This window comes from Aquila chrysaetos, chromosome 16 (genome assembly GCF_900496995.4).
Source record: "Aquila chrysaetos chrysaetos chromosome 16, bAquChr1.4, whole genome shotgun sequence".
NCBI lineage: Eukaryota > Metazoa > Chordata > Aves > Accipitriformes > Accipitridae > Aquila > Aquila chrysaetos.
Genome location: NC_044019.1, coordinates 14,022,764 through 14,050,497, shown reverse-complemented (window position 1 = coordinate 14,050,497; position 27,734 = coordinate 14,022,764). Strand labels below are relative to the sequence as shown.

The 27,734-nt window shown below is 39.9% G+C and overlaps 1 protein-coding gene across 17 annotated transcripts in view; it reads right to left on the bottom strand.

Annotated features, from left to right (window-relative positions):
* SERGEF (secretion regulating guanine nucleotide exchange factor) overlaps positions 1–27,734 on the bottom strand; it is a 168,843-nt gene that overhangs the window by 124,794 nt on the left and 16,315 nt on the right. For 10 of the 17 annotated variants that reach the window (XM_030039613.1, XM_030039617.1, XM_030039614.1 and 7 more), the window contains one exon: positions 3,899–4,059. In XM_030039613.1, the coding sequence (XP_029895473.1) occupies positions 3,899–4,059 (161 nt within the window). The other 7 variants (XR_003926987.1, XR_003926988.2, XM_030039621.1 and 4 more) reach the window with 5 other exon arrangements.

The following is a 27,734-nucleotide window of genomic DNA, read 5'->3' as shown; positions in this document are numbered from 1 at the left end:
CCATTTTCAATATTATTGTGTTTATATGTTAAGGTAATAACAATGCTTATACATTAACCTATCAGTCACCTAAGAATCAACCAATTAATTATCATCATAGCAGGTATCTTAGATTTGTCTTGTAGGTAGATGCTTAATATTTTGCAATATGAATGGGGAAAAAAGGGAAACAAGAATATACTAAAACCAAAGCTACCTTTCAAATACTTAAACAAAAATGACGTTACAGCAACTGCCACTGAAAAGAGTGGCAATAAACTTTGACTGCAAAGGGCCATGAGTATTCATAATGGCATTCCCTGAAAAAAGGAACCATATGGAGGATCCAAACCAATCTGCATTGCACAGGACAAATGTACACACTGGGATGAATGTACACACTGGAATTATGGACCACAGTAGGATCAGGATAAACACAGCAGGTACAAGTTGCCACAAGTCCATCACTTATTTTCATTCCCTGACACAATTGGCCCCTACATCCACTATCAAGATCTAAGGTGGGTGATGTAAAACCGAGGAAAGAATTAAGCCCAAGAAAACCCAAAAGTGACAGTGTGACACAATTTTTTTTAATTTCTTAACTGAAATTTCAGAGATCCCTCCTCAGAAAACTGTAATCTAGCACAGCTTGCTTTAAGTAGAGAAAGGATATGATGAAAACATGGCTCCACGTGAACAATGCTGCATAACCAAAATGACTGTAGCCCTTCCATCCAGTTTAGCAAGAAACATTCAGCACTGCACAATGACTTCTCACTTGTTTATTGCTGCAGCAAATGTTTGCTGCAATGTAAATGACATGCTGAACATACCACAAACAGTAAAACGATAGCTATTAAAAGCAAAAATATCAAACAGACTGGAAAAGCACTTTGACAAGGAAGAAACATTAAACCAGGTCTTTGTAGCATTTGCTAAAAACAGAGGCTCATCATATTTCAGGCCATTTGTATTTAATTGTCCTTTCATCTGAAGAGCAGTGGATATGAATGCACATCAGGCAGCAGATGAGTCAGATGTTCTGAAGAGGTCCAATCAAGGACACCACACAACACAAGAGCACGGCATGCATAATGCCTCACACAACTAACTTTGTCTACAGCCTTGTTTCTTTTCAGTGCCTCATCCTATTCCATGGTGGTTATGCACCAAAGCACTGAGAAGAAAATAATAAATAGACCTGCAGTCATGTTATTCAAAAAGTTTAAACACATGAGAGCCAGGAACCTGATGTCCACACACTCTTTTAAAGCTGCCAGGAAGACATACTCAGATTAGTAGATAACTATCTAAAACTCAGGCTTTTGTTCTTCCATTGTTTCAGCTGAAAGAAAAAAAAAGTGCTCATGTTTCACAAGGTCAATGTTTCTAAATGAGTTTGTCAGACGAAGTCAAACTCACAATGGAATAGATCACTCACAACACTTCAAAAATCAGGTTCTGGAGTGGTAGACAGACACAGACATTGTATCAATTTCAGCACAGAGAAAGGAGAATCCCTGGCCTGTGGTGGAGAAAGCAGGTAAGCCAGGGGCACGGAGACAAGGAACAGCAGAGGAGGTTAAATCTACTGTGCTGTACTTGAGCTAAACCAGTGTGCCTTTTATATTGTCCTCTAATCCTTAGATTAGTTTCTCCATTTTGGTTTTAACAACATTAACTGAAGTGCAGAGACAATCAGCAGACACAACTTTGCCAAAAATTCAGCTGAATTACTAAAAGTGATTTGTAAAAATAGACCGTGGATAAAAATCATTAGTTGTAATACTCAACTATTAAACTGGCTCTCTGCATTAAACATGCAAATTGGAATTGTTAATTCAAGGTAAACATGGAAAAGAACTCATCAGCTCTCAAATCAAACCTCATCTCCATATGACAACAAATGGAAAAACGTATAGCTTTTGTGTAAACAAAAAACAGCTCACACTCTACACAGCCTACGTACTTGTCCTGGGTTCAGCTGGGATAGAGTTAATTTTCACAAGAAGCTGGGAGGGGGCATAGCCAGGATAGCTGATGAGAACCAGCCAAGGGGATATTCCATACCATATGACTGAGGGAGCTGGCCAGGGGGAGGAGGGATTGCAGCGAGGGAACAGGCTGGGCATCAGGTTCCGGGTGGTGAGCCATTGCATCATGCATCACTCGCTTCATATACTGTTTTGTTAGTATTATTGTTATTATTATTTCTTCTCTCCTTGTGTTGTCCTATTAAACTGTCCTTATCTCAAGCCATGAGTTTTTACATTTTTCTTCCGATTCTCTTCCCTATCCCACCAGGGGTGGGGGGAGGAGTGAGCAAGCAGTCAGCTGGGCCTAAACCACAACAACACTGCAATTTAATGTATTTTTTTAAGTATAAAGTCTAGCTCTGGCATTATTTTGAATCTTGAAGTGAAGCAAGTTAGGCTCTTACTATCTGCTTTTTCCTTTTCTATTCAACACAGCTCCTCTTAGGGTACAAATGGTGCTAGCTCTTGATCACGCTCTTAAATCATCTTCATACTCTTAGCTCTGCAAAGAATGATGCCTGCTCCAGAACACTGCCATTGCTAATCACTCAAATCTGGTCTCTCATGGGTCTATAAGGAGGAACAGCGATGAGGGCAGCAGAATGAAGATGAGATTGTTTTTCTCTTCCTTTTCAAGCAATATATCTGAATGTATCCCTTTCCTTCACCTTCATGGATCACTTATCCTGCCAAGCATAACTTCCTCTGTGCAACAGCTATGGCTGCCTTGGCTTTGTATTGTACGAGGAATGACAGAACTACATACTTGAAGCATTACCCAAAGCACAGATGAAAAACAGCATGAAACAGATTCAACAATGGTGTTCTCCATAGATATCTAATGGCAAAAGCAGGGACACCCATCTCAAAATGAGTAAGAAAGCTGTTTTGAGACTCAGTGGAGTCAACACTAAACAAATTACTCATTAGTGCAGCATCCCAGGCTCTGAAGCTCCACTTCACATCCGTGAGTGCACACATCCAGAGAACACTGATGATGGGAAAGGGTAGAGCCTGACTCTTCTAACAAAAGTCTCACCATGGAAGACTACCAGGAGGCAGAGATGCAGTACGTACATTGCAGCTGAAGCTGTCAATCTGCACTTACCCCTTGCACTTTGACTGCCAGCTACCCCACAGGGACACGCATACCTTTTCACTGGTTATCTGCTCAGATGGGATCTGCACATTGCCTGCCAACAGGCCAATTGCCATATGCTGCCTCTCAGCCACTAAAAAGCCAAGAAAATGGTTTCTAGGCAGTACAGGTTGCACATTGTGTCACACTACAGCAAACAACTTGCGTAAAGATTTCTTTCTGATCATCTTTATGCTTGAGGATAAATCATTTTGTATCAAATTAGCCATATGAAAAGGAAACCTCCAGTACCACTCAAGGATGTTATAAGGTACAGAAATATTCATTATATGCTTAGATAGCCTGAGCCAGAAGCTGTAGCATTATTATTTATTGGCTAGAGAAAGGCCATTGGCTAAACTGTTAGAGGGCTTCAGACAAAAGTAGCTCTGCTACTGGGCAGGGTCCCACCTCATCTGTTAGGCTGTATCACAGGTGCAACTATGTCCTGCATACATTGATATCTGAGAGAGCTTGGCATCTTCTGCTAATGGTACCTCTGGTTCCACCACGGAAAAATCAGTTTCTGAATGCAAAAGCCTTTTAAGAAATTTGAAATAATTGAATCGTATTAACTTCTGAGCTTATAGGAAGAGCAGCGAGGGCTTGTGCTGCAGCATTTGAAAGGGTTCTATTAGGAAATTGTTCTGATTATTTTAACACATCCCCCCCCCCCCCCCCCCCCCCCCCAAAAAAAAAAAAAAAAAAACAGGGGAAAAAAAATGGTAATTTTCTTCTTTACCTGAGATGCTCCATTTAGGCAAGGCACTGAAATAGGGATGTTACACAACAGCTCCAAGCGTTGTTCAGATGCTGTGCACACCTCCTGCCCATCGGGAACCACTGCGTGCCTTCCAAGTTGCCCATAGTCAGCTCTGCCCCAGGTGAATACCTTGCCAGTTTCTAAACAAAAAACATATTTCAAGATTACTTATTCACTGGGTTCCTGGAACATCTGGATACCAATTCAAAACTAGAACACCACTTCTTAATGCATCTCATCTACAGCTTCAAAAACCTAGTAAAAACTTACTTTGGGGAGCAGAATTAAAAATATTGAAACTAAAGACATATTATCATGTAATTCTATGCAGTTACTCAAACTTCATTAACTTGTTTTCTAGCAGAACAACATCTGTAGGGTGGCCTGGGCTAAAAATGAAACCATGTCTGTAAAGCTGCATAACCTGGACATTCTGCATACAGTATATACACTTTGGTTAAACAAAGGACATATTTCTAGCTTAACAGAAGCCCACACAAAACAGCTTATTCTGAAACATAAAAGATTCTTCTCTATACCCAGTCTTTGCCATAAAGACATCCGTTACATGTCCTGTATCTAACATACAGTTTATGTTTTCCTGATAGGGGTTACCTTCTGTCACAACTTCTGTTAGCAGAGTAACAGCCCTCAGGACAGCAACTGGTTAGTCAGGAACACCACCACAGCTGTCATTAAGCACTGGAAATACACCAGTTTGTTTTCATAGGAATCACACATTGGCCAAGGAAAGATAACTTTAAATGAAATCAGCAGTATATAGATCACCCTTCTCTCCATATATTATACTGCTGCAGGACTGACACCCAAAAGTCCATTATCCAGTATGGATAACATTCATAAAGCAATGCTTTTTACCTTCAGTTCCTAATATTTAAAAAAAATAAAATAAAATCATACTGACAGCTTTATTTTCTTAATGAAGTAACTAGATCTCCACAGATAAGTCATGAAAAGCTGTCTCTTCGGGGCTTCCATTTAAAAAAGTTATATACACAAAGCATAAACAGTATGTTCTCAACTTGGATTTAACTAGAAGCAGCAACCCACATTCCAGCCCAGAAGGAAGCCTGCAATGACCTTGAGTTACGTACATACTTCAGCCAAGCCTCAAACTTCTCTCCAGAATTGAACTCAGGTCATCATGTCGTAAGCCAAATTACGTGGATTTGAGGAAAATACCATCAAGTCAAGCAAGTCAGCTTAAACACACACACTTCTCCCCTTGTCAGTCAGTACAGACATATCCCACAGAGGGGTCAGGAGCAGGGGGTACCAGTCACACTGTCCAAAGATGACAACTGAGGTTTTTCTTAACACATGCCATAACACAAACCTTCGGAAACCCGAACACCCCCCTTTTCCTTTGGGTGCTGTTAAACTGTCTTGAAGGGGACACAGGTAGGCACTGCTGGTTTGTGGAGTTTAAGATGATAATGTATCTCATAAATGAAGTGGAAGCCTCTAACTTCATATATTTAAATACACAAGAAGTATATGCATTTTCCTTGGAAATCTGCTAGCAGTGGTAGCTTTTACTCTGATCATTCCAAGTTTTTCAGATGTATTCTCTCAGTTCACTGATAATGCTTCCCCTGAAGTAATTAAGTGATAAAACTACTTGTCCTTTTCTCTCAAGGGCACAAAGGTTTTCTTCCTTTGGAACTTCCTAGCAGTTCAGGGAAAAGTTGAAACCAGTCATATACTACTTTTGATACAAGTGAGGTCTTTCAACATAATAGCTTCATTTTGTTAGGTTAAAGCATTAAAACAAGTTTCATTGAGAGAACTACCAGTATACCTTACAGAGATTAGGAAAAAAACATTTGCAGTTTAAAAAACATGCTTGCTCTGGAGCTAGTATATTTACTTTGCAATTTGTACAGATCTCAGATAAAAACATCTGCAGCTGCAAAAATGTTGCGAGAAGACTCCTACATCAGTATGTTACCTAACAAATTTAAATGTAGACTAAGCTTGTGGCTTTTACATCAGACCAGGTTACTGCACCTATCCAGAACCCTATCAGTGGACTGGAAAAGGACAAGCAGGCTGCTCTATTTTGTATCAAACTAAAAGAACTGAAGCTGAGTTTTTATGAAATTTAAAGCCAGAAAGAATTTCTGTAACCTCTAGTTAGATCATTAATATACCACAGGCTCTCAAGCCCTACCCAGACATGGCTGCATTGATCCCAAGGACCATAGTTCAACTAAAGCATTTCACCTCTCAGAAGCCAAAAGCATCAAGTGCCACGGGCAAAAACATCAGCAACCCACAAGGCCTCTGGAAAGGCAAGCAGTGTATTTGATAATACAGACCCAGATCCTCATACACAGCCTATAGCACTATCCTGTACTCAGGGGCAGTAGAGGTTCCTCTCAAGTCTGACTTTTGGGGAAAAAAATTCTTTCCCCAATCAAACCTGGTGCTCTGTCTGGACCCAGACACGAACAAGAAACACCAGCCACTCATAACAAAAATGATCCTTTGCATCATCACATCAGGGTGCTGCTCCACCTTGTCTCAAATCTTGTCTGCTGCTGGTGTCTGGATTCAGATGAAGGCAATCTAAAGTCCTAACACACATCTGACCAGTTACTCACTAAGAAAATAATTTTCCCACCCTGTCAGTAACCAGCAGAAACCAGGGAGCAGCTGACACAATCACCATCTTGATGAAAAGCTGCTAGAGCAAGTTCTGTGCAAAGCAAGCAATTCTGTCCCCCTCTGCCAAGGGCCTGTGAAAGGTGGAGAAAAGTGCAGTGGTCTACAGCTTCCCCGATTACAAGATCAGAGCAAAAACACCACAACCACCTACTCTGAAGTCAAACTAAACTGCATACGTAATTTCCTCTTATGAATTAAGGGCTAGCAAGTCCATCACCTGCAACAGGATTAATTTGTCTACAGTTGCCATCAGCTGCTTATTGTGTCTTTATCAATGACTGGAAAAAGTCCCCCTCTCTGCTATCTAGTATCTCTTCCATGTGCTAGGGTCTATACAAGTTTGGTCTTTTTTTTTCTTCTACACTGTGGGTATTGGTCTCCTTATGGTTCATTCTGCAATTCTGTTATTGGATCAATTTTTGAGACCCTACACTGAAATTTTAACAGTAACACCAAGTTGAAATGGAAGTAATAGAACTGGAAACAATATGATCGCAGTGGTTTTACTCAGCCTTACAAAGGCTTTGAAGTATGCTCATCATTTCAGTAAATTCAGTGGAACTGAAGAATGCAAGCATATGTGAAGGATTAAAACCAGACAGCAATAATGCTTAGCTACAACAAAACACCTTCCATCCACAAATTCTATTTTCTTTCACTAGAGAAGCAAACACAGTATTACTTACACATGCAAAACCAAACAGAACCTTTAGAACTAAAACTGTTTCTGTTTACAAACAGAATTTATTGTCATTAACTTTTTCCTTTTTGCCACTATAAGGGAAACAAGTTTCAGGTGGTTATTGGTAGGCAAACACAGAGAACATACATTAAAAAAAAATTAAAGCCAGATAAATTAATTTTTGCTTTTAGGAGGAACTTCTTGAATGCCCAAATATTAGGTAAGCAACCAGTTCCTTTTCAGTGCTCATCAGTTCAGGTCTCACTTCTAATCAGCAGAAATTCATTACTCAGGCTTGCTCCTGCTTGGTGAACATTCCCCCTCCCATGCTCAGTCTCCTGCTAATGGTCAATCATTCCTATTTTTCAGCTGAACACATCTGCATAGGGATCCTTTTAAAAAAAATTGATCTGTCTTTTCTGTGAGACGACCTAACAGAAGCTGATTTAGAAGTGTCTTCTCTATGAAGTACTGATTATATTTTCAGCAAACAAAACCAAAACAAATTATTAAAAAAAAAAAAAAAAAAAAATCAGTCTCAAGTGGAAATTTCAGGCTGAGGCAAACACCAATGCATGGAAAATGCCACCAAAAAGACTAAAGTCCCCTCAAAATCCTATGCAAAAGAAAGCACTGAGTTATGACAGAAAGCATTAAGCAATTGTAGTGAGAGGTATTGCTACTGTGCTGCTTATAATATAGATGGTATTTTAAAATGTTCTAAGAATATTTGAGAAAAAGACGTTAGTCATACAGAGTAAGGAGGTTGCAGGATGAATTACTTGAGAATGAAGGGTGATGTAACAAGGAGTGTTGGTCTAATATTAGAATAGAACAGATTTTAATTAGAAGAAAACATACACAGTGATGAGTCAACTGGACAGAGTACATCAAGCATGGAAGTAGCTGAGGCATCAGAAAATGAGATATTTCATACCAGACTCTATACATTAAGAGGCCACAAAAGGCAGGAGGTATTTCTACAACTTTTGTGAAAGGAAGATGCATACAACATTGGAAACCTTTTCCAGTTTTTCTAAGATACTAACAATGCTTCCTAAGACCTTGATCTTGCCATGTTGTGAGCACGGAGGCTCCAATTCCAAAAGGCACTTCAACTCCTTAACTGTGAACATCCACATTGTCCCAGATTACTTCATTGCAACTGTTCCTTTTTTCAGCAGGCAAATGATACATCAAATAAAGGCCAAAGGGTTCAATACCATTTGGAATTAAGAAGTAATAGATATAATTCACACATCCTGTGTCATTCCAGTGTACAACCTGAATGAAACATACAGTACAGGAGTTCAGAGAGCTATAAGAAAAGGACAGAGGCCAGAAGATTTTTAAGAAAAACTTCCCAACAGCCCCTCAAGTAAATAGTACATACAACAGTATGCTACATCATTTGAGATTCTACATGGTCTTACAGATCTTGTTTCCTCCTGCTCTTTGAACTGTAAACACAGCAGTCTGCATCAGTATCCATACAGCAGCAAATAATCTGAAACACATGCTCACATCCCTCACAGAATACGGATGAAGGTATGTACGTATTCAAGTGCTTGCAGCGCTACACTAGCAACTCACTATCAGAAAGGCTCCTCTATTTTCTTCACGTCATCCTTCTGGTCCTTATACTATCACAAAGCGTACAGAGTTAAGAATGGCCGCAAAATTACAAGTTCACAACCTTCGGAGTATTGCAAATCCAGCAACATTCCATAAAGCATTTCTAGCTGCTTCCTGCCTGACACTGTAGCTCTTACAGCTTTATGGTGCTGCTGAGGCTGTAGAGTGTGGCATTTTTCCCTTTTAGCACTTTCTTATTCAATCTGCTCAGCCACATAAGTATTTGGAGAGAATTAGCAATAAAAAAAACAAAAATGCATTTTAGTTTTAAGAACAGGTTGGTTTCTCAGTAAAACACAACAGACAAATAGGAGTACTAAAATTTACTTATTTTCACTAGATTCAGATTCATCTTTATATCAATTTTCCTGTTTTAAGATAATATCATGATTGCACTAGCGTTATCTCCTTGAAGTCTCTATTCAGTATCCAGACAAGCTTTGAACTATCCTTTCATAAGCCCAGATGAACCTTTTCATCTAGTATTACCTCAATTCATGGTTGCATTAACAATTACTTTTCAAATGAACTCTGGATGTTCACTGAATGCTTAATCTCATTCAGACTTGAAATAGGAAGTTCTGTATAAAATTCCTAATGCCTCCTTTCACATGAAAATTCACAGGAGCAGGTATTAAAAACTGACATTTAGAGGATGCCTCTGCCTCCTCCCTGCCCCACACAGGGAAAACCAACACTTCTCCCACAACTACAGATCTCTGCTGTCCTTCAGGACAATCACTAATGTCCTTCAACCCTTCTGAGAAACTTCCTCATCGGCCTAGAAACAGCCTTTGTGCAGGGCAACCTTACAGAAAAGACATTCATCCATCCATCCCTAATTCCTTCTTGGCTAAAGACAACTTTAATTCAGCAGCTGAAAACCAGGCATCACTACCACACCTACAGTCTAACACCTGTACCTGTGCATGGTTTCAGTACAAAGCAGGATTATCTGCTCTGACAAAGGTTTAAATGGCCCCTTCACCCTCTTACACAGGAGTTCAGTGTACCAGAGTTGCCCACATCTCTTAACACACCTTCTTTCTGTGACCTCCTTACAGACTTCTGCAATTTTATATAATAGGGCATGGTCCTGAATTTTTTGCCATATTCATTTATAATAGCTATTAAAAATGTATCACTAAAACACAAATCTATGCATAGTATCGAGGTCACGCCTCTTCAGGAAAGTTCAGACAAAATAGCAAAAGCATTTCAGGGATGTCGGCAATAGAAAACTAGAGATCATTTCAACAGCCATTTCCAGCCTTCTGCCATCACAGGTTGCAATACATAGCTAGTTCAGAATAGTCCACAGAGCATCTACTCAACATGCTGCAGTTCACAAGGTTTTGCAAGCACCCTATAAATAGGTTTAAACCTGCAACAAAAAGCCATGAGTGCCACAGGAAGAGAAGCATAAAGCCATCAACAGTCCTCCTGCAATAGCTATGGATTTGTTAGTTAAAACTTTTATACTTTTCAAGTGGGCCAAAAATTTCTGCCATTCTGAGCTATATCAAATGCCCCCAAATCTAGTGATCAATTTAACCACAAGCATGTGGGCAAGACAAACTAACAAGACACCCAAGGGATTTCATACCAATAGAATCAGTGGCTCATCTATGATCCAGGAAACAACTGGCTTCTCACTGTGACCCATTCCTATTGCTAAAAAAAAAAAAAAAAAAGAGGAAATTTAAGAAATCAGCCTGGAAGACAATTCCTCATCATGAAAGAAAATTCATCCAACCAGGAGGAACTCTGTTGCACAGCATTAACGTAAACAGATACAGCATACGGGAACATCATCCAGTCACCTTTCAGAGCCTCCTGGAGATATCAAAACATTAAGCATCCAATGACTCATATGATAATGCAATGTAATGGAAAATACTCAGCTAGGCAGGTAAAGCTATGAGGATGTGCGAGACTTTCCAAAGAGAGGACACGGGGACTGTGATGGCCTTTTAGCACAGACTAAAATGTTCACAGCACAGACTGAGAATTCCTTAGGCAACAGTTTACACGAAGATGACCTGAGAAACTTCGAACCCAAATAGTTGTTCTCATCCCTAGACCACCAGCCTTCATTGTGCTTGAACTATTTGTGACGGGGAAGGTAAACCAAGCCAAGGAATCGATATCTGGCTGAAAAATAGCCTTGGGAAATGGGAGCTTGGCAACAGCAAATATTGCTAAAGACGGTGCTGTATTAAGTCAATTTAATATTCTGTATGATAGGTTAGAGACAGCACATCATGTGAAACTGCAAGTTAAGTTTATCATGCACTTTACCAACAGACCAATCTTTATCAGGTCTGTGGACACCATTAAACATCTAAACAGCTTTGGCTTTCATTCATTAAAAAATAGGTATGCTGCTGCTTTTTTGCTTCCATAGTTACACCAAGTTATGTCTCAAGATGGGCAATGTTCAGTTAACGGGATTACTCACATACTTAATAGCAGGCTTCACTACTTTGAAAGATTGGACAAAAATAACTTTTTAGTATGGCAAATTCCAAGACTCTCCAGTCTTCCTACCTTGGAAGTCCTGCCTCTGGGTTTGGGTTTTAGATGGGGAAAAAGGCTGTTCTGCTTTTAGAGGAGAGACTGGAAACATGAAGTACCATACAAAGTTCTGAATAAACTCAAAGAAAAATTAAAATGTAAGAAGTTTAATGCTTGTAAAGTTGTGTTCATACTGCTGATATCAAACAGATATATGATCTTGGCTCAGAAAAGAAAATGCAGAGGGAAGTCGTGAAGTCCATGCGATCATGAAATAAAGCTGGGGAAGTGGGGTGGGGGCAGGAGTAGATGTTAAAGTACCTATCACACTTTGCATTCATCCTGCAAGATGAGAAAATTCCCTTCTCATTTCTCTCCACTCATGATTAGAGAGTCATGACTGCCTCACCAGCTGTGCTTCTGGCTCATTTTAAATTCAAACTACGATACATATCTCACTTTTTAGACTTTTAATAGCAATGCCTTAAAATGCAGATTGCTGGCTAAATTTAGTTACATGATTAAAAACAAATCTAACTCATCTCTACCCAGCAAACAGAACTGCTGCATTCAAGGTTCAATAGAGGACTTAACTCTTCATCTAAAAAAAAAAAGTCCTAACAAAAAGAAGAAAGAAAAAAAAAAGAAAATCAAAGCACAATTTAGTGATGCCTCTAAAAAAGCAGGATGCATAAAACATTAACCAGCTATGGAAAACTATCTGCAAATGCATCCTAGTATACCATAGGGTTTTTGTTCTGTACTTCTGCAAATAAATTCTGCACTGTGCTACTACAGCAGTATGAGTCATACACTTTTACTGACATTCTATATTTATATCTCCATGCCCTTCTGCACTGTTATATGCTTTCTTCCATATAGGCCTCCCTAACCTGGAATTTCCTTTCTCCTGCAGTTCAGGATCTCTTCCTCTAACATTGCCCAGAAAACTGAATAGATATTTCTTTCTAACCACTTATTCTATTCTTTCTGGACACCATTTTGAAAAAGCAACATCCTTGAACTATTATAATACAAGGCATATGCTTTTATTTGTTCACAATTATTTTCTTGTGTGTTATTTCCTACTCTTTGTCTGTAAACGGTCTGCTCAGGCATTTATCCCCTTTGAGGCAAGGCTTGGGTCTTGTTTCATTAGACTTAACACAGTACAGTGCTACAGAAAATTTTATTCAGAGATTACAAATTACAATATATCCGTGTTTTCTAGATCATTTTATGAAAAACATTACCTATAGCTCCAATCTTGCAAATATTTGTGAATCTGCCTAATTTGGAGAATGCAAGTGATCCTGATACTCTCAATATCCCATTGCCATCTAAGCCTATTTAAGAAGGAACAGGCATCTGTCTACAAGAGATAAGCAAAGTGAAGGTAATTAAGTTCCCAGTGCTACTATTTACCTTGTCAAAATACTTGAGGGCATGCTGTGGAAAGACAGACACAGAAATATCACACAAAATGCTCTGGAATGGCAGTCCGAAGAGGAACTGGGCTTTTTTGCTGTTGTCCACAAGATGCATTCCCAAGAACAAATATTCAGAGACCATTTGCACAGAGATTTCACTAGATAACAAGCCTCAGACATGCATGATTCTGAAGTCACAATACCTACAAAGAAATAGGAAGCATTATAAAATCAAGAGCATTAGATGACCAATCCTGGGACTTGCTAAGTGGCTTTAACTTTCTCAGCAGCTCTAGAAGCAGCCGAGTTCTACATCCAATGGAGTTCAACCCTAACTATGTACTGTTCTTAAGAAACAAAGTACAAAGAACAGAACAGTATCACAAAACCAACGATGGCACCTCCAGAGCCTCCCAGGAGATCACCCCACTTGTTCAGAGTCAGAACCATTAGAACAGCAACTACAATTGACTAAGACAGAGTGGGCTGTTCACCTCAAATAACGAGCAGCTGTAACTGCAGCATTCTCACTGACAGGAGGAACAAAACAGCCTAAAAGAGGATGGGAAGGAAAATTCATGCCCTTTGAAGTCAAGAGATGAATAATTAGCAATAAGGCAATGTATTCCCTCTGGATTATTATTCCCATTTTTCCCTACCCCCAAGAAAGACTGAGTTTAAGGCGGGGGGGCGGGGGGGAGAACCCACACAAGATTCCACCTCGAACTATGTATGGGCAAGATTCTCAAACATCAAGGAGACTGCAGGGAGAGAAGGGACAAAGGTGTAAATACTTGCATAATAGGGAAAGTATCTAAATGCCATTTATGCCCCCCAAAAATTCCATCATCTACAAGAGCATGCTATCCAGCTAGCAGAGTTCCCTTTGACTCCTGCCTTCTTGTTCCCGCTCAGACCTCTGATTCATTAGAATTCACATATTAAGAGACTGTGAGATGTTTTCAGCATTTCAGAGCTACAGGACACAGAGTGTGGTGGGTTGACCCTGGCTGGACGCCAGGTGCCCACCAAAGCCGTTCTATCACTCCCCTCCTAAGCTGGACAGGGGAGAGAAAATATAACAAAGAGCTTGTGGGTCGAGATAAGGATAGGAGAGATCACTCACCAATTACTGTCACGCGCAAAACAGACTCAGCTTGGGGAAAATTAACTCAATTTATTACAAATCAACCAGAGTAGGGTAATGAGAAATAAAACCGAATCTCAGAACACCTTCCCTCCACGCCTCCCTTCTTCCCGGGCACAACTTCACTCCCAGATTCTCTACCTACCCCCGCCAGCGGCGCAGGGGGACAGGGAAATGGGGTTTACGGTCAGTTCATCACACGTTATTTTCTGCCGCTTCATCCTCCTCAGGGGAAGGACTCATCACACTCTTCCCCTGCTCCAGCGTGGGGTCCCTCCCATGGGAGACAGTCCTCCACAAACTTCTCCAACGTGGGTCCTTCCCACAGGCTGCAGTTCTTCACGAACTGCTCCAGCATGGGTCCTTTCCATGGCGTGCAGTCCTTCAGGAGCACACTGCTCCAGCGTGGGTCCCCCACGGGATCACAAGTCCTGCCAGAAAACCTGCTCCGTGGGCTCCTCTCTCCACAGATCCGCAGGTCCTGCCAGGAGCCTGCTCCAGCACGGGCTTCCCATGGGGTCACAGCCTCCTTCGGGCATCCACCTGCTCCGGCGTGGGGTCCTCCCCGGGCTGCAGGTGGATATCTGCTCCACCGTGGACCTCCATGGACTACAGGGGGACAGCCTGCCTCACCATGGTCTTCCCCACGGGCTGCAGGGGAACCTCTGCTCCAGCGCCTGGAGCATCTCCTCCCCCTCCTTCTTCACTGACCTTGGTGTCTGCAGAGTTGTTTCTCTTACATGTTCTCACTCCTCTCTCTGGCTGCCGTTTTCCATCTGTCCCAACGTTTTTTCCCTTCTTAAAAATGTTATCACAGAGGCGTTACCACTATCACTGATTGGCTCGGCCTTGGCCGGCGGCGGGTCCGTCTTAGAGCCGGCTGGTATTGGCTCTCTCAAACACAGGGGAAGCTTCCAGCAGCTTCTTACAGAAGCCACCCCTGTAACCTGCCCCGCTACCAAAACCTTGCCACACAAAGCCAATACACAGAGCAAGGCAAAAGTTTAGATCTGGAAGTCTAAAAATTCAGAAACATTTTAGAAATGTTACTACCTATGTAAATACAATGCAAGTCGCACCTGTAAAGAAATCTGAAATTCCCTGCGAAGAGGGAATTATACTAGTGAGGTTTACTTCTGATGTCTACCAAATGAAGCAATAGCTGTCCACAACCACCTCTGTATAGCTATAGCATCTGTATTTGCTTGCAGTGCCAGCACATCTATGTTTACAGATTACCTAAGTATGTACACGAACAGGGTTGTAATGTAAGTATTGATGTTCTATGCTGCCTGTTATTAAGAGGGGTTTAGGTTTGAAAGTGAGAGAGGAGAGAAATAAGATGAGAACTTTTCTCCTTGGGAGTAAGGAGGGAGCAGCAATGAAGATAAGAAGAAAAAGCTCCTGGCTCTTCATGGCCGCCTTTTCCCTGACATTAAAATGGATGTTGATTGATTGAAAGAAGCAGTACCCTCCCATTCATGCTTCACAGAATACAATAAGATAGGACAGCTTGTAAAGATACCATGAGTTTTCTCCTGCTCGACAGCAGGTGGCCACATGGGGAAGAGTCATTTCTTTGCTCTGAAGTGAAAAGCTTAAAAATCAGACACTCAGAAAACAATTTTACATGTCAAGTTTGTGTCTACAGAGGATCAGTTCACTGCAAGGACCTGAATCCCAAGGGCATGGGGTGACCTGATTTTGACAAACACTGCTCCAACACGGCTCTGGTGGATTAGAGAAACTTTAAATAACTACCCTAGATTTTTAAATTTCATACATCAGCAGTTTGTTATGTTTCAACTATTAGCTTCTACCTGTGTGCATGCCCATGGTGTTTTGGGTTTGTTTGGTGGGGTTTTTTTAATCTCTAGCAAAGTGAGCAAGCAAGAGGAGACAAGCACAAAATGATTTAACATCCTCCTTTGTATTACATGGCTTGTCAGGATGATTCTTCAAACCAGATGAACTTCTAGTAATCCATGCTGCCAGCCTTATACTGTCCCCATCGCCTGACCTTCTCTTCTAGCAGTTTTATGGTCCATTTTCTTTTAAATGAACTGCTTCAGCTCTAGTCAGCTGTGTCGCTAGCAGGCGCAAGCCAGAAAGGAAACTTTTGTGTACAGGCAAATTCCTACAAAACAACCATCATCTGTTACAAGGTCCAAAACTCAAGATGAGAAATGCCAAACTGATTTTCAGTTGGCTTACTATTTTGGGGTGGAAAGGACAAGGAGAAAGACATACACTTAAAGGAGTTTCTGTATATATACTTTGGGCAGCTTTGTAAAGGTAAGTTTTTAGAAATTCTAGAAAAATAAGTTTCCTATATTCATGATAGATAGATCTTAGCAAAACTGACATAAAGCACTGTCCCTGAATAGATCTTTGTCTTCATAATGTTTGGTACATTATTTTTTTTTTTAATTAAATGACACTGAGTACAAGTGAGAATGCATTACCTAAGGACATGCCACCCTCCTAGGGTTTCTCTTCTGCATGAATCAGATGCTAATACCTTCTTATCATCCAGCTCTTGGTCCCAAAAAAGGTAACTTATAACTATTGTGATTATTTTATTCTTATTACATACTGTGTTCCTCATAATACTGGACAGGGAAGAAAGCAGACCTGAACCAAACAAGCTGTTAAATCCAGCAGAACATCCCCAAAACCTAAATTGCATCCTAAGGGACATAGATAAATGCAATTCCCCTTCATCTGCAGATCTCAGTCTCAGCTGTTTGGGATCCACACAGAATATATGTACCTACACTGAGAGACAGTCTTTGCACTGAAGTTCAAATAGGAACTACAAAAAACAGAGCGAGTTGCACCTGAGTTTCAACTACCATGCCACAAACTGGGCTTGAAATAGCTCTTTCCATTCCTATACAAAAGAGGACTTAAACAACACAAGCGTGCAAAAAAGTTGCAAACTCCTCTTCAAAATTTTCCTTGAGGTAGGAATGATTTGTTTGTTCTTCAGTGCCATTGAGACTGAGCCTCACTTACCAACAAGAGCTTGCTGCACAGCCACCAGAGGCCAGCTCTACGTCATGCCTCTCTGAGTAGGGACATCTAGTGCCTACTGACAGCTGTTCCTGTTCAATGGACTTCCTCAAGTTTGTTGGTTTGGCCCTCTTTAGCTTTTGGTTGCAAGCTTCTCAAGGTAGCAGGTTAATCTTGCTACATGGTGTTAGTACCCTCACAGTCTGTGCTTCCATGCATATAATTATTAAAAAAAAAAAAAAAAAAAAAGGAGTATCCAAAATATACTGCCAAAAAGAAAACTGCTTTGGAGATCAACACCAACATAATTCAAAGTTAAACATTCCTACTATATAGTAGGAATTAATCATAAGGTTTGGATTTGAACAATATTTATAAGCAAAGGAATATTTTTCATGGGCCATATTAAAAAATCATTAATCTTTTATTTAAGGAAATCAAGCCACAGAGCAGCACAGGAAAAAAAAAAAAAAATAAAGAAAACTGATTTTGCTTAAGGAACACAACAAATGTTAAAGGATATCAGTTGCTAACCACATTTGTGTATGTACTAGACTCAAGTGCTAGAACACAGACGTCAGTTATGGTATTTTCAGAGCACTCAAAAATCCAGCTAAATCAGCTGAATGATTACAAATACACAAAAATTAAAACCCCACGTGCTAGAAAATACCCCATTGCACATACTTGGTGTTTAGACAGGGATACAACTTCATGTTAGGATAGCACAGAGTCATTCTTAGCACTCAAACATGGACAATGTAACAAGTACACATGGCCAACTGAAATTTTTCATCACAAACTGGTGTTAGATTGTTTTACAGCTCCTCACAACAGGGATAATTTAAAGAATAAAAGCCACCAGTCTAGCTACCACTTAAAACAAGTGGATGCACTCTCCTGGCAGATGTCGTTATACTTCCCAAGTATCAAAGAAGGGGAAAAAGCCCTTCTACAAGACTACAAATCTGGTACTCAAAATTCACAGCTGTTGATGTATCTCCTGTATCCTATAGTATCTCACCTCAAATCCACTATTTGAAAAGTACCTCAAGGTAACCATGAAAAGAACAAGTCAGATAGGCTTTGTGGGTCTTTTTTTCCTGTTTGTTTTTTGTTTCTTAAGAAAAAGTCCGGAAAGGTACTGTTTTTCAGAAGCACTCAACTGCCACTAAGCTCTTAAAAAGCACATTATCTATGTTCAAATACTAAGATTCATTAGTAAGCATTAAGCCTGAATAATTAATTACTAAACAGGAAATGTCATTTAAAGGCTATGAAAACAAGCATTTAACAGTCCTAAAATGCTGCTAAGGTTAAATGAGATCTTTAGATCAATGCACATACATGCACAGATCATGTACACACAGGCAGCTTCTTTCAAAAGTTGAGCTTGATAATGCTTACCTTAGTAAACACTTAGCTTTAAATGAAATTATTTGAAAAGGCAATAGCCATTTCTCTTGCACATGTGTCCAAAGACCAACAAAACTAAGAGGGCAGAGTAAATATACATTGTGTTTGGCAATCAATTGCCATACAGATTAGTTCAACTATTATGTAATGATTGGTTTCAGCTTCCAGCCTTTTATTCTATGCAAAGCGAGTGCAAAGCACTTCTACCTTACTAAGTATTCGAACTGTTCGTCTGAGACCGTGCTATATCCACTTTGCATAACTGCAAAATTTCTAAAGTGCAAATTCTCACCATTTGCCTGTTTCACACCAATTCTTTACACTACTAAGGACTTTGAGTTGCCAAAATTTCAATCAATCCCATCATCATTCCACTACATGCAACTATGTCATGTGATGTAATAACATTCAACACTCAAAATGAGTTTTTTGCCCTCCCTCAGATCTCCCAGCTGGAAGGGTGTGTAGGGAGGAACCCCCTTACCCAATCTTCCAGTCCATGCTTTTTGCTGAATAACAGAGCCTGATAAAGCAGCATCACTGTGGATAGCTGCTGGGACCCACAGCACATGGGAGTCTAGAAGTTGAATTAAAAGGTGGGAGGCAGAAAGGAGGTGACTCAAGTTACATAGTCTCTGGCACAGTCTGTCAGAACAGCAACCAAACAACAGTGATCTTGTCAGTTACTTTTTCCACATTTGGATCTTTCTCTAGTAATACCTATGAATGTGGAACTTGGAGGCAGCTTATGACAGAAGTTAACAGAGCAGTGAATTTTCTCTTGCCTCTACCTTTGCTTCTTTTCAGCTTCAAATAGGTGACTTGACAGAGACATTAGTACAATGTGAATGAAGCGATTTCAGCATGATTCAGGAGAAATGGTTTAACATAACAAAACAGAAATAGTTTAACAAAAGAGCAAGTGGCTCAGTGCCAACAGTTACAGCTACAAGTACACAGAAGAACCAGAAAGACAAGGACACTTATGGTCAAATTCTTCCTCTTCAAAGGAAATTTGTACTAGCTTTGTGCTCTGGTTACACAATAGTTATGAAAGGGGAGGGGTTTCCAAGAAAATTATCATCATTGCAATTGCAACAGTTTAATTTGCTGTAAGGGAAAAAGAATAAGGGAAAGTAAAAACCCAAGAAATAGCTCAAGCTGCCCTTCTCAGCCCCCCAAAATTACAACTCTTCTTGCAAATCAGCTCTAGTGGTATAGGATATTGAAAACAGAACAAACACCACATTTACAGGTTTCCTGTATACAAGCACCATAAGAAGGTATCATTTCATAACACAAAAGGAAGCTACTACTGCCAAGGATTCCAGGTGAAAGCCTTTCAGCAGAAACAGAACCCAGATATGGCCCACACATCATAATCAAGAAGATATTTTTTGTTTTCCAATAGGAATGGTAGGGAATACAGACAACCAAAGCCACTGTCACACAAGTAATTACCTTTTTGTGATCAGCTAAGCCTGTCTTCAAATGGCTAGGGATCAGGGTTTCCCTTTTAGCCTTTGCATTCTTTCATAAATTCAAGTTAATCTACAGTTCTCAGCCTGTTCTTCTTGGTATCCTCCACTGCTTTCTACTGTCCATGTGTTGTCAGTGAGGTCCCATTAGAACTTTCTTCCCTATATTCTTCCACATACTTCCTAATGTATCTGACCTTGTTTATTACATTTGCTAAATATATGGCTAGCCATAAACTGCAGCAATCTAACCACAGAAACAAAAGAAAACAAACAAAGGGGGGGGGGGGGGGGGGGGGGGGGGGGGGGGAGAAAAAAAGAGATTAATGAATCCCTCATCTCACACACTGATGACCTGCACAAAATCTATACCACATCCACATTTTAAAGGTTCATTTTTTCTGAAAGCTTTTTAAAGATCAAAGTTCCTTCAAGTTAGGACAGATACTCACATTACTTAGGTCCACAACAATCACTATTTCCAACAGCAAAAGAGAGGATATGGCACAAAAAAAAAAAACCAGCAGAGAAATTCAATACAATATAGTCCCTCTTCCCACACATGTGGTCTATGTTAGAAAAGCCCCAGAGTGCAATGTTGAATGATGACTGACTCATTCTCCAAACTCCTCCCATCATGAAGTACTTACTAAAAGACATCTGGACAGGACTAAGCAAGCATGAAAGGAAGTCATGGCCAGGAAAACCTGGATGAGACTAGCCTTATGCACTGTATCTTCTCCTTCTACTGTGGGAGAGGCATTCTATAGGGCTGCCACACACATAAGATAAGCAGAAAAGATCTGCAACATTTGTCACAGCTGTTTTCCTCCTGTTTTATAATTCTTGCTAAAAACACTCAGCATTTATCATGAGCTAAATTTAACAAAAATCCATTTAAATCCTACTCTCCATAGACCATCTGAAGCTCCATTTGCCAATATACTCACAGTATAGCTTACAAGCGGAATTTCAAATATTGAGATAAGTTTCTTTGCCCTTAATGCCAATCACTGATATTTTACAATATTCATTCAAATATCAACACTTCAATCAAAATTAGTGACAGTTTAGCATCTTCCTGACACCGCTCTCTTCACATATAAAAGATATAATATGGCATGGCATGCACAACTATTTACTGATCAACTGAAAGTTACTAAGAACAGGGACAGGCAAAAGAGGGACGGTGACCAAAGAAACAACACAATTACTCAAAAGATGATGTTAGCAAGCGTCTGTGAAAAATCTTTGCATATGATTAACTCTAAACACTTGATACTAACCTTTCAGAACATACCTTCAGTTCACGTTGAACCTAGCCTCCTCCTCAGCAACCAAACCACAGAAAGAATTTCTTCGAGACTTTTAGTAAAGTCATGTAGAAGTAACTCCCAGCAGGGAGCAGCAGAAATAAGAGTGTAGAATCACAAAGCAATATACAGAGACACACACACACTCTCTAGCTTTGTAAGTTTAAAAATAAAGCCAAGGAATGATGCCAGCCCATGAAGCCAAAGAAAATGCCAATCCCTTCTAGCTATTTACAGCTATCTAGAACTCAAATCCATAGTTTTAAAAATAAAATCCACAGTGCTTTACTGTTCAGTGACCTAAAAATTCATTAACTTGGTAACAAAAGCTGATACTGTAAAGCATGAAAAAACAAGAGACTGTATAAGCCAGAGCCAGCCCACAGGTTTTGTTTATTCAGTTCTTGTTAAGGGAAGAACAAAATATATAAGAAACATATTTGTGTTGTAGACAGAACTAAACAAGAGGGGCTGACACACAGAGTAGGATGTAATAGAAGGCTCCCGCTGTGCTGGTGAGCCATAGCTGCTGGAGACAAAGTCTGCTGTGCCTCAAGAGAGCACACACAGAAGATCCACCACTTACTGAGATCTACCTTCTGGCAGAAAATCTTCCCTGAGATTCAGTGGCAATTTGGCAGTTAAAAGAACAATCTTCTATAGTAGCCCTGGCAAGATCCCACCCCCCTATCCTCCCCAAAGACAATGTGTTGTAGGATTTGGCTGCTTAAGTGTCATTTGCAGAAACCTTCCATAAATAAACTGTCTGTAAATTTCAGTTCCTTGCTGCTTGAGGAAAAAATTCCCATCAAAACCCTGGGAACAGATAACAACATAATAAACTTCTTAAGTTGCTGAGGAGTAAGGCTCTTCAGGTCACTAGCTTCGGTTTTCTGGGTTTCCTTGGTTTTTCCTCTCCAGTATACTATACTTGAAAAATTCAAGTTAATTCTTGATTTAGTCTACCAGACTGACCATCTCCCTGATCCCATGAACAAAATAAGGTCCAAAACAAGCAAAGTAAGGAGATCTACTCACATGAAAACACACCAAACTTCAACCTCCATAGTACAAAGATAGTACTAACATTTTCTGCAGGCTGATACACCTGCTCAACCTCAGCCTCAACTGCCAAGGCAAAGTAAAGCACAGCATGTTCTACCAGGTCCCTCAATTAAAATGAAGATGTTTAATCTAGGCAGCCCAATAGTACAAGATCACAGAGGAGACAAAGGATCTTGCTGTACCTTGCTGAAGGCAAGAAGGTTAAATGTTGATAAATACTGGGGAAAGGAGGGTGTTGTACCTCAACTCCAGAACTGCCCATTTCCAAAGTTAATTTTTACAAGAGTCTTCCCTTCCACTGAAGGTTCCTTCTTGAGGACTGGCTGAATCTTTATACACCAGGCCTCACAAAACTCTCAAAGTTGGGGCTACGGAGACACAGACTGGGCCATCCTTGAACAAGAAGTAGGAAAAGTGATGCCAGGAACAGGAAAACAGAGCTTCCACAAGGCACTGATGCTTTTCATTCTTGGCTGTTTTTCCCAAGCACCTATAAAAAGACTGATGCCATGGAACTTCCTCAACTCAGGGGAGAGGGGAGAGGGAAATCAAGGTTTGTTCCCATCAGCAAAGAGTAAAGAGGATTCAAAACAATTGTTCCTATAGGCAAAGCAGACATGATGACCAAATTGCAACAGAAATCGATCTCATTGGAGCAGAATTCTGGATTACTGAAGGAAATGGTTCAAGACCATGTGAGGAATCTGGACATCTGCCTTCAAAGCTCTCAAAAGGGCAAGACTAACCTAAAGAGGCACTCCTTCCAGTGAGGAGGTTCCTTCCTCAAACAGGAAGAAAAAGGTATCACAGGGCTGCCCAAACTGTAGTGCTTGAGAACAAATAAAAATGTTTGTGCACAAATTCATTAGCTTTACTGTGTCTTCCTCAAAGTTTTTGCATTAATGGGATGATTCATGACTGGAAAGGAACTTCCTGCCAAAAGAAAAGATTCCTTTCATATAAATTACTTAACAAAAGTCAACTCTCCACATTGATGTATTCACAGAAAATAAATAGCAAATTGCCACAAATTTCTAGAACACTTTATAGTTCATACACATGTATTTTGCAAAGCTTAAGTACTTACTTACCTATGTGTCTCTATGGAAAAAACGTAAAATAAATCCAATTCAGAATGTGAACTCAACACACATAAGATTAAGCTACGTTAAACACCTTGAACTGTCTTAAACACTAATTCCACACCTGTAAAATTTTACATGTATCCATACAATGTCAAGTGAATGCTCCTTTTTACTTTATGTATGTGCTCTCCCAGACACCTTTCAATTTTCAGAGTATCCACAGGGTGGAAAATTGCCACAAATTTCACCCCAAATCCTGGAAGAGCTAGTACATTCCCTGTCCCCCAGCAGGCCACCAGACAGGAACAGATCTCCCGAGTAACATACTACCCAGTTCCCATTAACCCCTACTTCAGCAGCTTGTACAAACTTCACTTAAACATAACTGTCATGAAAGTTGAAACAGCAATGAGAGATGGATGTGTGATGTAACAAGAAGCCAGCTTTGAAAACAATACAGAATATAAGGCAATTTCCATATGAATCGAGAATCTTAATCTTGTTATTGCACACTAAATTTTCCACAGATCCCATATTAATTTCTGCAAAGCTTTAATTCCTGAATTTTGGTCCCCAAGCTTGTACATTTCCTTCCCTCCCCTTTCCATGCTCTATGCTTTATAATCAAATGCAAGACCTTCAAGACAGGCCCTGAAGTTTTCAAATTTGCCAGCCAAAACCAGCTGCATCTAAATTCTTTTTCTTAATGTAACCAAAAGTTCCACTATCAGTCAGATCATGAGATGCATATGTTGTAAACCAACCATATCACCAGTGTAAACTCAGAAAGTGATGACAACTGAAAATACATGCAATACATGCACTAAAAACTTATTTCATGATCTACTTATTCTCTCTCAAGCTTCACAGTTTTCAGGGGCCAAAGTTATATTCTGCACATTCTAACTTCAGCAATTTTGGTACTTAATAGACCTTCCCACTTGGGTCCTGTAAGTGCTCCTAAAACGCCCCAGACCAAATACAAAAAGTGCTACAAGGGCTTAATGCTGGCAACATTTTCTTGTTAGATTCCATTCATGATCTCAATTCAGGCTTCACCTTGTCTCTCTCTTGTTCACTTTTCCATTTTTCTTTTTTGTCTTAAGCTGGAGTCTCAGCATTGGAACAAACTATCAACAACAGAGGCGAACCTTCCACTTTCTCGAAGTATCCTAGCAGAGCTGCCAAATCTGCTTGGACTCAAGTGAAAAGAATACCAGCCCACTCATGCCAGTATATGTGCAAACCGGGCGACTACAGTGGTTCCAGTGGCACTCTAATTCAGTCACTGGACCTGCAACCTAAAAAAAGAAAAAAACAAAAAAACCCCCTACCATCAGGTGAATGTTTTCTAGAGGTTACATTTCTGTCGAGCAAAAATTACTGGGCTTAACACTGGGACATACAGGTGGAATTCAACAGCACACTTTGGAATAACTCATAAGATCTCCCGTGGCAGCTATTTCTGCTGCTAATTTCTATGCATCTTCAACTGACATTCTTTGTTGCTTTCTCTTATAGTGCACAACAATGACCATTTATTACGACAGCAAGGAACGTAACAGGAAGGCTCTGAAGCATAAGCTCCCATTGCTTCATAACATCAAGCTACAGCATCATAAAGAGCAGGTAAGAACAACCATACACCACAAAACCACAGAAAAGCAAGTGCATTTACCAGATTTTAGTTAGAGTTTACTTAGCCCAAGATAGATGGACAAATGCTTTTCTTTCTTAAACACTCATTTTGCAGGTTCTGCTTCAAAGGGGTTCAGGGTTTTCTATCAATTTGCAGTTTTTGGTTTAGCTCATTTCTAGTATTTTACCTGTTTTCCCAAAACCCAGCATCCTACCAAATGAAATACAGCTACCTTACATTAAAAAGAATGGCAGGGGCTCCAGTTTCAAACTGTTTGAGTGTCAGCTATAGTGGCTAAAAACAGGAAAGGAAAGTCCCCATAAAACAGATGCCTTATTGGTATCACAGACAAGCATTTAAAAAAAAAAAAAAAATATATATATATATATATATATTATCTCTATCATCAGTATTTGCTGTCCTAGGGAGCTGCTGAAAAATTCAAGACAAAGTAAGTATGCATTCCAGTGTGAGGAAGGCTGCCAGTCTTGATTGAAAAGAAAACGGGAAAGGACCTCTAGTGGGCTGAAACTGCACTCCCCGGGTGCCAGACAGCAACCTCCTTCCACTTCACCTCCCTGCACTTACACCACAGCTACTGCTTCACTTGCCAGCAAAGCCTGATAGTTTTACCTAGTGACTGGCATCAGAGAAAGCACGTACTTCTAAGCACAATTACAGCAGTAAGCCTCCTCTTCAGGCCAGCTAATTAGAAACATTCCCTTGGTCTGCTCTCAGTGTTTGGAGGGACGCATTTTCATTTGCTTCAGAAAAAAATGGAAATCAGTTCTATTTTACCATGTAGGTCACTAACACGTCAGACCACTGCAGAGTGGTTTTGTGTGGCCTAAAGGACGTAACATCAGGGACAACCAAAGACACACAAATTCAGATGCACATCTGGAATGAGGATTCAGAATATTATTCAGACTGTCAAGGCATTTTGTTCTTCCAACACTTTTTAGCTGTAAGCAGTTCTGCACAGGCAGCAGAAATACCATTTAAACTGCATTTTTAAGGTAACTCCAGGGTGAAAGAGCTTGCAATTCTTTATCTGAGCTCAAACAAGGCATAATTTCATGTGACGGTACATGAAAAATAGATCAGTGAACATATTCAGAATACTTAGATAATAAAGCAGGTCAGATTAAGAAAGCTTATTTATTAGGCATCCCAGCTAAAAAGAAAATAACTTCTTTTGAATTGAAGTTCATGATTCACCTCTAAGTCTTTAAAAGCTTTCTCTTGCTATATTTAGGTTTGTCTTCAAGTCAGATCAGTTCTATCGTTTCCCAAAGTAGACTCATCTACATCTTCAGCATTATAGGCCACAACTTAGCTCTCTTTTAAATGATCCAAGCAATAACTTCTCTTTCAGCAATTGCCCTCAAAGGGTTTGTATCAACTTGAGAAAGACCATGAATTAAAGTTGACATTGTTAAGCAGAGCGATGCAAGACAGCTGCTCGTTATTATTCAAAAATATCATCACCTATACTGCAGTGGTGCTCCTTGTGCCATTAAGCAGCATGCTGGAAAGGAAGCAAACCATTTTACAGAGCAGTTGCCTGAAGAGCATAATACTTGCACTTGGAGTCCAAGGCCAGAAGAATGCATCTGGTCTGTCCTTCACATAGAGCAATAACAGTACTGCCCTGTCATAATTGAAAAGCATGCCTGAAAGTCACTCGATACAAGCATTCACGCAGAAAATAACAACTAAACCAAAGACACTAACAAGTTCATATCCTACCATCAGAGACCTGATCAAAAAGCAACCAGGGTCTCTCAACCTTAATCTTTTTGGACCAACCATCATCGACTAGGACCATCACTAGTAGCAGAATAAAATAACTTATTTTGAAAGAGTACTAGTGGTGCCACAAAGCCTAATTGTGTTTCTCTCCTCTGTAGAAATCAGTAACCAAGGCAGAAAGAGTTGTCTGTCTTGAAGGATTTTGTGAGTGATTTTACAGAAAGATTGTATACAATGGAAAAAGTCCAAAAGAAACCTCTATGATTAAAAAGAAGAAAGAATTGGAGCTGACAAGGATCATTTAAGGATAAGAATGAAAAACACAACATCCTATGAAAACATTGCTTAACGTCTTTAAGTCAAGCAATTAATTTCTCAGGAATTAACTTCTTGAATCTGAACTGCTTTATGACAGAAACAGCAAATGAAAAGAGAGTTGACCAAACTCTTAAGAGAAATGACAGGAAACAGGACTTTCAAAACAGTCGCTGAATGAGGTAGAATATAACATATGAAAGAAGTGTGGGTATTACAGTGATTTCAGGTGCAATTAAAATCCCTTTTAAGGACAGAGTGGGGAAGAAATGGAAAAAAAAGTTGTGTGTTTTGCTTTACGTTACAATGCAAAATTCTGCCAACAGCATGAAGGAAAAACTAAGTGAGTCTCTTAAAACAGGCCAGTTTATATAAGAGGGAAAGCTTAATACAGAAGAAGCAAATATTTATGCCGTGTTCCTTCTTTTCTGATAACCAAGTTGGTAACTTGCTTGGACTCACTTTTAAAGTGTCAAACCCCTGCATCCTTGAAACTGCCCACTATTCCTCCAGATGGTTGCTTTTAACAACATCACTGTCTCATTTACTTTTCACTGTTCCATTAGTTCTGCAGTCAAGCACTGCTCATCTGGCAAATAAAGATCAAAATGTCATTTTGAAACAGCAGAATT